Here is a 10425-nt window from a genome sequence, read left to right as displayed (position 1 = left end):
CCAATCTACGCCCTAGGCGGATTTTTCGAAGCCGGTTTCGAGATGATGCCTAGGCGCCTGGACGCCAGTTGCAGGCGAAACTCACAGAATGTGAAATTGATCCGATTCCAGCCTCGTCGTCATAGATCCTCGTCTTCTCCGCGGCCTCTGGGACGCCGTCGACGCCTGAACCGCCTCGACGCGCCGCCCCCGCCCCCTCCTTCGTGTGCGCGCGGCATACGCCTCGAGTTCTGCGGGCGTCGACGTCGGAGAGGCCCGAAACGCCCTCGCTCTGATTTAGAATGCCCATCAAGAAGAAGGAGAAGGTGCGCGTCATCGCCACCAACTACCCCGTCGACGGCGACGACGTGTCCGACATGTCGGACGAGGAGGAGGATCTGTCGAGCGACCCGCACTTTGAGGACGCGGCGCTCGAGGTCGTCGGCGCGGGCGCGTCGCGCGAGGCGGCCGCGTTCGCGTCCGGCCTGGGCGCGCTCAAGATCCCCACGTCCGTCACCGGCGACCTCCAGGAGTGCGAGCTCGTCGGCCTCAAGTCCGTGCTCTTCGTGCAGACCATGTGGTCGCCGACGCTCCTCGCGTCGCTCGGCGAGACGGTCTCGCAGCACGGCGCGAGCTTCGCCGAGTGCGTCCTCGAGACCGACGACCTCGGCGTCGCCCGCGTCCGCGCCGTCGCCAAGAAGAAGGCGACGGTGCGCACGCCGCTGACGAAGCTCGAGCTCGCGGCCCTCTGCTACGATCTCAAGGAAGCCCTCGCCGAGTTCAACCCCACGCCGCTGCCGTTGGGCTCCATCGAGGAGGAGCTCCACTCCCTCGGCGTCGTCAGCACGGACCCGCGGGCGGCAACGTCCGTGGAGGCCCTCGCCGCGCGGGCCTCGGCGCCGACCTTCGCCGCGCGGTCCTCGGCGCCGAACCTGTCGCCTTCCGCGCCTCAGCGCGTCGTCGTCTAGACCGTCCCGCGGTCCGCCTCGAGCGCCGCACCACCATCATGTAGCGCGACTTGCGGTCCGCCGCACCACATCCTGTAGATTTTGACCGCCGCTTCCGCCCCCCCCCCCCTTTTTTGCCTCCCGCCTCGCGTCTGTTCTCGCGCGGCTCGTTCGCCTGTCTAGTAACCTCTGTGTGTGTCTCTCAAAGTATAACTGAAGAGCTAGGCGGGCGAGCTCGGCTCGCGCGCTCGAGGGAACGCTGCTTCGCGATCGGATTCGCGCCGAGGAGGCTTCGAGCTCCCGCTCCGCGCGCTCTGCGTTCGCGCGGACGCGCGGACGCGTGGCGCCGGGCGAGGCGCATCGCCAGCTCCTCTCCCCACAGGATTGCCTTTTTGCGACCTGCTCCGGAACCCGAGGCGCGCCGGGAGGGGTGCGAGCATAAGCGGAGGGGGCGGTTTTCAGTGCACCGATCAAAACTCAGATTCTGATAGCCTGGATTTAAAAGTCAACATTTTTGTTGAACTTCAGCACTTTTGTTGAAGTTAAATCTTGCGATTTCGCGACCCGAACCAGCGACCGCGCGCAAAAAGCCATCGCAAACGTGCAATTAACGCGCGAATATCATCAAACGTGCTTTGATACGACCATAACCCAATTTTGGCCGTGATTTCAGCCCGCGGACCGCCGCGACACCGCGCCCGCGCGCGCGGTCGACGTACAGCCTCTATGGACGACTAATGACTCTGGCTCCGCCGGCCGGAATTCGATGATTGATCTTTATTAATATTTCGTACGGGTGCACCTAGATGTACGTTGATCGGGGCACTGGCGGTTTTGCTGCAACTCGCGGTGGGATTGTTGCGGAGTCGATCAGCATTCTCGGCGACAAGGATCCCGCCCTCCTAGGCGCACGCGTCGCGCCGGTATCCGTGCAAGCCGTAGCGCACCACGCGCGTGCGCGTCGCCCATCAGACGAAACGCCCTCAGAGGAGGACGCTCGCAGACGGACGACGGCCCCCTCGAGCAGACGAATCTTGACCGCCAGACTATTTGAATCGCGAGCGGCTCCAGGCGCGCCTCCGCGAGCGCGATGGATGACTCCGGCTACAGCGACGCTCGCGGCATGGACGATTCCTGGCACCACTTCGCCGCGCGCGCCGCGCCGCTCGCGGTCGAGGGCGCGGGCGCCGCGCAGCGCGTGACGACGCCGACGTCCGTCGACGGCGTCATCGAGGACGACGGCCGCTCGCGTCTCCACATCGTCTGCACGTCGTCGCCGACGATCCTCCAGTCGCTGGGCGACGTCGCCGCGAGGCACGACGTCGGCTTCGCCGAGTGCCGGTCCGAGACCGACGACCTCGGCGTCACGCGGCTCCGCGCGGAGTTCAAGCAGCGGGGCGGCGCGCCGCTGACGAAGCTCGAGCTCGCCGTGATCGCCTTCGAGCTCAAGGAGGCGCTGGCCCAGTTCCGGCCCGCGCCGCTGCCGCGGGAGTCGCTCGAGGAGTCGCTCGGCATCGTGCCGGCGCTCGCGCCCGACCCGCTCCTGTCGCGGAAGCGGCGCCCCTCGCCCTGGAGCTAGCGGTTCCTCAGTATCCCAAACGCTCGGCGCGCGCACGCTCCGGGAATCATTCCCGGGGGCCCCGCGCCGGCGCCCCGAATTCGCCCCCCCCCCGGTCCTCGCCGCGATCTTCCTCGTTTTCCCTCGCCTGCGGCGCGGTCCTCTGTAGTAAATCTCATGATATTGTCTGGGTTCTACTGGGATGTGGTGGTGGGACTGTTGGGGAGGATCATCCGGAGGAGCCTTCGGAGGCCTCTTAAAGTTTGGCCCCGCTTCACGCACAGGCCTGCAGGCTGTGCGGTAAATGCTGAGTCTGCGCGCCTGAGGACATCGGGTGATACGCCTAGGCGCTCTAGGAGGCGTTTCCGAGGGGCTTCTGCACGACGCGTCGTCGCCCCGCGGCCGTCGCTGGGCCCGGGCGAGTCCGCGACGCCGCGTAACGCGCGTCCTCGGTCCGCCGGAGTCCCGGGTGGCGGGGGGGCGGTCGTGAGTGACGCGGCGTCGTGCAGGGGGCTTTTAACTCGCAGCTTCGTCCCTCAAGCGCTCAAGCGAGTCACTTCAACGTCTACCTCAGCCCCTGTTTCCGTGTGTGCTTCACGGCTTTGGGCTTTCGTCGGCCTCCTCACCAGCTTCGCCCGTCGTCAACACAGGTGTTGAACTCCTCGCCCATCCGAGCCAAAGCGCGCATCGGTCGCCCCGCGACCGCCTCCCAACCCTCGCCCCCGTCGCCCGGACGCGTCGGACGCCTTCGGAGCACCCCGAAGCGGCCTGTGCCTCGCGAGATTCGACTACCATCTTAATCGGCATGTCGACGGCCGTCGAAGCCCCCGCCGACCCCTCGCGGGTCCTCCCGGCGTCCCTCGGGGCGGCGCCCCCCCCGCCCCTCCTCCACCGCGCCCCGGAGAAGGCGTCGTCCCCGGCGCCCGAGGCCGCGGGCGACGCGGATCCGTCGCCCGAGGCCGCCGAGGCCGCCGAGGCCGCCGCGGCCGCCAAGGGCTCCGGCGACTCCACGTCGGACGAGGAGACCCTCCACGAGGTCACGGAGAGCACGCACGACCGCATCGCCATGCTCGTCGAGTCGTCGCAGCACGTGCCGCCCGACGAGCCCGCGTCGAAGAAGCGGAAGGCGGCCGGCGAGAAGCCGCGGCGCGGCGGCAAGTGGACCGAGGCCGAGGAGAACTACGCGGCGATGATCATCGCCCACTTCTCCAACGGCAAGGCGCCGGGCCTGCGGGGCGGCGAGTCGCTGCGGAAGCTGCTCGCGGACCTGCTCCAGTGCAGCCCGATGCGCATCACGAAGAAGTTCAGCCGGACGCGCATCGTGCGCAAGAGCTCCTTCAAGCTCCTCGGCGAGCTCACGGCGGGCGAGAAGGCCGAGCTCGACGCGGCGCGGGCCCGGTTCCTCGCCGGCGACGGCAAGAAGGCGCCGAAGCGGCGCAAGGACGCGTCGCACGGCGGCAGCGGCAGCGGCAGCGGGCCGTGGATCTTCGCGTCGACGCCGCCGCTCGACCCGTCGCTCCACGCGTCGATCATGCCCACGGCCGTGACGACGACGGTCTACGGCTACGTGACCAAGGAGGAGAAGACTTTCGTGCGCGTCGTCACGATGATGACGCCGACGCTGCTCCAGGCCTTTGGGGCCGTCTGCGCGCGCCACGGCGTGCTCCTCGCGTCCTACCGCCTCGTCACCGACGAGGTCGGCGTCGCGCACGTGCGCATGGAGCTCGAGTCCCTCGCCCAGCCCCTGCCGCGCTGGCTCCTCACGGCCGTCGAGGGCGACCTCAAGCGCGAGCTCGCCGCGCAGCCGCCCGCGCCGCCGCCGCCGCCCGCGGCGCCGCCCGCGGCCGCGGCCGCGGCGCCGCCGCCGCCGCCCGCGCCGCCGGCGGAGCCGCCGGCGGCGGTGTCGAGCCTCGCGGCCTTCGTGCGCGACGCGGCCCTCGGCGAGGCGCCCGGCGCGCTCGAGAAGGTCGAGACCGCCGCGCCGGCGCCCGCGCCCGCCGTCGACCGGCCGCCGGAGGCGCCGCGCGCGGACGACGTCAGCCTGCCGTCGGCGCCGCCCCTGCCGGTCGTCAGCCTGCCGGCCGCCGCGCCCGTGCTCCCCATGAACCCGGTCGTGCTCCCCGTGCTGCCCGTGAACCCGGCGCCCGTCTCGAACGCGGCGGTCCCCGAGCTCGAGGACCTCGGGAGCCCCGGCACGGGCCTCGAGTCCTACTTCGCGTCCTTCATCGACGTCCTCAAGTCCGACTCCTTCATCGTCGACGTCCCCGCCGCCTACGCGTGAGGCCCGCACCGCGCCCGGGGACGCGCTCGGCGGTGCTCGCCCGCGCGACCCGGGCAAGAAGCCCAAGCCCAATCGGAAACCTGACCCGCTACCAGAACAATCGGAAACCACATCCAAGAGAACCCAACCCTGTGTGTGCCTGTACATATAAATAACCACGTATTGTAGTCACCGGACGTCTCTCCGAGTCCTCCGACGCGTCCGGCGAGCTGAAAAATCGCGCACCGCGCCCGGGGACGCGCTCGGCGGTGCTCGCCCGCGCGACCCGGGCAAGAAGCCCAAGCCCAATCGGAAACCTGACCCGCTACCAGAACAATCGGAAACCACATCCAAGAGAACCCAACCCTGTGTGTGCCTGTACATATAAATAACCACGTATTGTAGTCACCGGACGTCTCTCCGAGTCCTCCGACGCGTCCGGCGAGCTGAAAAATCGCCGCAAGCGGAGTCACGCGATCGAGGAGCTGCTCGAGTCGCAGGAGCTTGTGGCCGATCGAGGAGCTGCTCGAGTCTCAGGAGCTTTTGGCGACGCCCCCGGTCAAGGCGCACAAAGTCATGTCGTGGCGGGAGAAGAAGTTGGAGTATGAGAATCGCATGGCCCGAGCGAAGGGCAAAAAGCTCGACACTCTCAAGACCTGCGAGATCTGCGGCGCCGACAAGGCCAAGGCGTGCCAAGGGTGCGGCACGACGGCCTACTGTTCGACGGACTGCCAACGCATCGACTGGCGCGACCGGGGCCACCGGAAGGTCTGCAAGAAGATCCAGGCCGCGGAGGCGGCGCGGGCCGAGGCGCCGACGCCCCCGCCGTCGCCGCCGCGGGACGTGTTCTACGGCCCCGCGCCGCGGTCGCACGCCGACGAGGTCCGCGCGCGCATCGCCGCGGAGCACGAGGCGGCCCGGGCGCGGCGCGAGGCGAACCCGGAGCCCGAGCCGGCGTCGGCACGGCTCGGGTCGCGGTGCCCGATCTGTCTCGAGGAGTGGGACGTGAATGCGACGAACTCGTTTCGCGTCTGTTGCTGCCGGATGGTCTGCGCATCGTGCGAGAACAAGATCGGAAACGAGTGTCCCCTTTGTCGTGTACCGCGCGCGAAAAGCCATGCGGAAGACCTCGCGCGTCTTCGCCGCCATGTGGAGAACGAGGTGCCGGAAGCGATTTGGCATTTGGGAAGTGCGTACAACCGCGGTTGGTACGGCCTCGTGAAATCCGATAAGAAAGCCGCGAAGAATTGGAACCGCGCCGTGGAGCTCGGCGACGTGGATGCGATGAATAACCTTGGGAGATTGTACCAGACTGGAAGTGGCGTCAAGCTGGACAAGAAGAAGGCGATGAAGCTGTATCGCGCGGCCGCAGACCGGGGCGGCGCTTTCGCGCAATCCAATTTAGCGGTTTTGCTTGATGCTGAGAAGAAATTTGAAGAAGCGTTCCGGTACTTTGTGCTCGCGGCGAATCAAGGCTTCACCGCTGGAGAGCATAACCTTGGCGTTTGCTACATGGTCGGAAAAGGCACGGAAGTCGACCTCGGCAAAGCCAGATACTGGTTCGAGCGCGCCGCTGCCAAGGGCGAGGAGGCAGCTAAAGCGGCCCTCGCGCGCCTCGACGCTCGCGTATAGCCTAACTCCTTACCCGGCGTCGTCGCCCGAGCCCGAGATGCTGCGCTTGCGCGCGGGCGAGTCGTGCTTGGCCTTGGCGTCGTCGTCGCGGCGACCTTCGCGTAAGAAGGCAGGGCGGCGGACGCCTGGAGTATAGCCGCCAGGGTAATCTCCGGGTAAAATACCGGTATGGTAATTACCGGTAATTACCGCGGTATTACCGAGGGCCATATTCCCGGCCCGGGTAATACCGAGGCGCGCCGAGCTCCCGCAAGTACGGGTAGCCTGCGATCATGACGCGCGGACCGTCGCGGGCGCGTTCCGCGTCACGGTCGACGCGCGGCGCGAAACCGCGACCGAGCGGCTGCTCGTACCGAGTCCGACGGCGACGACCCGCCCCGCCGCCGCGCGCGCCCGCGCGCCTAGAGCCCTAAGAGGAGTCGCAAGCTACACCGTGCGGCGCCTTCGGGTAAAAGGGAATTCGGTCGACACGCGGGTTCGCGGGGGTCCTTTTGAGCCGCCATACCGCCTCCAGCCGTCCCGGTACACCGTATTTTACCGGTAATTACCCGGGTAATCGGGATTACCGGTAATTACCGTGGTATTACCGAGGCGGCTCGCGGCTTTACCGGTAATCCGGCTCCTATAGCCTGGAGAGGCGTCGACGTACGCGTCCGGACGCGTCCAGCGGCGGCGCGCTCGAACATCGCTGCCGTCCACAGCGTTCGAAAGCCGAGCTCCACCGCGCCGGAGCGGCCGAGTCCGCAGCGGCGCACACCGCTGGTCGACGGGGGCGCGCGCGACCGCCCTCGCCCGCGCCGACCGCGCGCCGCCGACCGACGGCGCGCGCGACCATGTTCTCCTTCGACATCGGGGGCTTCACTTTGTCGGTGACGCCCAACGAGACGGGCCTCATCCGGCTCATCGCCGTCGTGTCCGGGTTCCTGGAGCTGCGGCCGCACGAGATCGGGCACAAGCTCGGCGACGTCGTCGACCGCGGCGCCTGGCTCGCCGCGTGCCGCGCGACGACGGAGGAGGCGGCGTGGTACTTCAACGGCGTCTTCGACGCGCTCTGCGACGGCCCGCCGGGCGAGGAGGTCGCGGCCAAGGGCGAGCTCGTCGTGGCCGCGTCCCTGCTGAGCGGCGCGCGCAAGTCGGAGAAGCTCGCCTTCGCGTTCGAGAGCCTCGGCGGCGGCGGCGACGCGCTCGGCGGCGACGGCGTCGCGCGGCTCCTCGGCGCGGTGCTCGTGGGCATTTTGGCCGCGTCGGGGAGCCGGGGCAGCCCCGACGCCGTGGGCGCCGCGGCGCGCGCCGAGGCCGGCGGCCTCGCGGACGAGGTCGTGAGCCGGGGGTCGTCGTTCCCGAACGGCGCGACGTTCGACGACTTCGGGAACTGGTACAACTCGCGGGGCTTCCAGCTCGCGCCCTGGCTCGAGCTGTTGGACCTGTCCAAGTGGCCCACGCGCGACGACGGCGAGGCGCCGGAGGAGGCGCCGCCGGAGCCGTCGCGCGCGGTCGTCGCCTTCGAGCTCGCGACGGACGACGGCACGGTCGCGCCCGACGCGGACCAGCGCGTCGTGCTGCGCGCGGCCTTCTCGGCGACGGCCGTGGCGCGGCTCCGGGCGCTGGTCGTGGACGGGGGCACCGCGGACTGCGAGGCGTCCGTGCTCTGCGGCGAGGTGCTCCGCGCCGCGACGCCCGCGGGCCGCGTCGACGCGCGGGCCTGCGAGGCGGCGCTCGGCGCCTTCGCGCCGCGGGGCGCGCGGGGCGCGGGGCCCGGGCTCGCGCGCTACGTGCACCGCGCGTTCGTGCGCGACGAGACGCTCGGCGCGGACGCGGGCGAGCTCGCCGCGGGCCTCGCGCTGCTCTGCTCCGGCACCAAGTCGGCGAAGCTCGCCGTCGCCTGGGAGGTCGTCGACGGCGGCGCGGGCGGCGACCGCCGCGACGGCGCGCTCACGCGCCGCGGCCTCTGGCGCTACCTCCGGTCGTTCCTCGTCGCGCTCCTCGCGCTCGCGTCGCTCCCCGACGACGTCGACGACCCGGGCGACGCGCCCGTCGACGTCCACGACGACGCCGACGACGCCGCGGTCCACCTCGCCGCGACCATCTTCGACGACGCCGGCTGCGACGACCTCATCGCCTTCGACGACTTCGCCGACTGGTACACCGACGGCGGCTTCAAGCTCGCCTCCTGGCTCGAGCTCCTCGACCTCTCCAAGTGGGTCCTCTGAGCGCCCTCCGGGGCGCCCCAGGCCGCGACGCAAGCCCGCCCCTTCCCCCCGATTTTCCGCCGCGCCGGCCGCTCCCCCCGCCGGCCGCGGCCGCCGACGGCGCCCCCGCGTCGGCCCCGCTGTAAGTTCGATCATCGCCTGAGTCTTCTCCGTGGAGCTCGTATGGCCGCGCGCGCAGGCCTTCGCGTACGACGTGCGTCGTGGCCGGCAGAGGTCGATTCGCGCGCCCACGTCTTTGCCCCGGTGCGGGCGATTGCCTCGACGCGTCTCTAAACGTAGGGGGGGCGGGAGGAACCGCGGGGGACGGGAGGCTCAGAGGGGTCTCAGTGGACGGCGGCCGGCGCAAGCGCCAAGTGCCGCTCGCCGATTGCCGCTCGGGACCGTGACCACCCTCGCGCCGCCGCGGCTCGTGCCGAGCACCTCATCGATTGTCCTTCACTTGCCCGCCGTGCTCGATGTGGGGGGTTTTCATTCCTTCCCGGTTGCTCGCGGGGGGGGCACCCTTCCGTTTCTTTGCGGCGCACGGGATCGACATTGCGGAGTGTTTAGACGAGTCCGGCCGAGTCAAGCTTGATTGTTTCAAGGATGCGTGCGATATGTTGCCGCGCGATGATAATGGCTTGACGATCTTTGAGGATGATGCACAACAGGATCGGACTGAAAAATCGGCTGCGCTCGGGGAGTACTACGCGATGATAGGACATCGCGCAGTCGCGGCCGCGGACAACACGCACAAGCTTCTCCGCGCCGACGCCGACGCTGAATGGATGACTCTTGTCGGGTTTGCTGCGCTGAAGAACGATATGGACTTCTACGAGGTTTACGAAGCCTTTGTCAAGGCCTGGGAGTGGGAGTACGCGCCGTACTTTGTCGGCGCGGCGGAAGTCGTATATCCGTCGGGGGCCGTGTACGATGTGAGCGGGGCGTAACACGATGAGATGCTTCGTCTGCGTTCAGCGCGGACGAGCCCGCTCCAGGGTCGGAGCTGGAATCCGCCGGTGCGCAACTGGACTAAGTCCACGATCATCATCACGCGCGGGTAGTGACGAAGACGCCACACAACAAACACGAGGCTTACCCCTAGCTTAAATTTTACCCCCCGTCTTGCGCCCGCGCGTACCCCCGCCCCGGCCGCCGGCCGGGCGACGCCGAGAGGATGGACGCGTCGAGGAAGGCGAGGAGCCCGCGCCGGAGCGCCTCGCGCGTGAACGCGTCGGAGGGCGCCGCGCCGTGCACCGAGAGGGAAAGGGGCAGCCCCGGCATGGACGACGAGGGAGAGGACCCCCTCCCGCGCGACGGCCCCTTCTCCATCACCCTCGAGCTCGGCGCCCGCGCGCACCAGCAGCAACGAGAGGACGCGTCGACGGCACTTTCGGTGCAAGCAGGCCTCGAGCACCCGAATCGCAAAGCCGCAGTCTGAGCGCCAAACTCAGTGCGCGCCGCACCCTGCTGCGACGCCTGTGAGCGTGCTGCGTGCTCCAAGAGGTGCTGCACAATCGCTTCGAGCAGTTCTCGAGCGCCGCACAACAGAAAACAAGCAAGACCGATATGGACTACCACCTCGACACCCTGCTCGCCTCGTCGTCGCGCAACGCCAAGGTGCGCGCGAGCGCGGCGCTCGCGACGCAGCTCGCCGAGCCCGCGAGCGGCGCGTTCGCGCGCGCGCACTCGGCGCACCTCGGGTCGCTCGTCGTCGTCGCCTGGCGCGCGCGCGAGGCCGGCGACGGCGCGCTCGCCCTGTCGTGCGCCGTCTGCGCGTTCCTCGCGGCCGAGGCGTGCGCGCTGGCGGCGCCGCGGCGGCGCGAGGAGCTCGCGGCGCTCGCGGCGCTCCTCGCGGCG

General features: G+C 69.3%; 3 protein-coding genes across 3 annotated transcripts; all 3 read left to right on the top strand.

Annotated features, from left to right (window-relative positions):
- Window positions 1–104: 104 nt before the first annotated feature.
- AURANDRAFT_72772 (hypothetical protein) lies at window positions 105–2505 on the top strand (the record flags this gene model as incomplete). Its single annotated transcript, XM_009043792.1, has 2 exons — window positions 105–844; window positions 1998–2505. The coding sequence occupies 2 exons, from the start codon at window positions 282–284 to the stop codon at window positions 2503–2505; spliced, it is 1071 nt and encodes a 356-aa protein (XP_009042040.1).
- Window positions 2506–3111: 606 nt separating this feature from the next.
- AURANDRAFT_72771 (expressed protein) lies at window positions 3112–4935 on the top strand (the record flags this gene model as incomplete). The annotated part of the gene is made up of 1 exon (XM_009043793.1): window positions 3112–4935. The coding sequence occupies one exon, from the start codon at window positions 3290–3292 to the stop codon at window positions 4763–4765; it is 1476 nt and encodes a 491-aa protein (XP_009042041.1).
- A 991-nt stretch (window positions 4936–5926) lies between these two features.
- AURANDRAFT_15092 (hypothetical protein) lies at window positions 5927–6334 on the top strand (the record flags this gene model as incomplete). Its single annotated transcript, XM_009043794.1, has 1 exon — window positions 5927–6334. A coding segment is annotated over one exon (408 nt), but the record flags the coding sequence as incomplete, so codon positions are not given.
- Between the last annotated feature and the right edge of the window lie 4091 nt (window positions 6335–10425).

The sequence above is a fragment of the Aureococcus anophagefferens genome, assembly GCF_000186865.1.
Source record: "Aureococcus anophagefferens unplaced genomic scaffold AURANscaffold_69, whole genome shotgun sequence".
NCBI classification, from domain to species: Eukaryota; class Pelagophyceae; order Pelagomonadales; family Pelagomonadaceae; genus Aureococcus; species Aureococcus anophagefferens.
The sequence above is the reverse complement of the archived record's forward strand: the minus strand, read 5'-3'. Positions and strand labels throughout refer to the sequence as shown.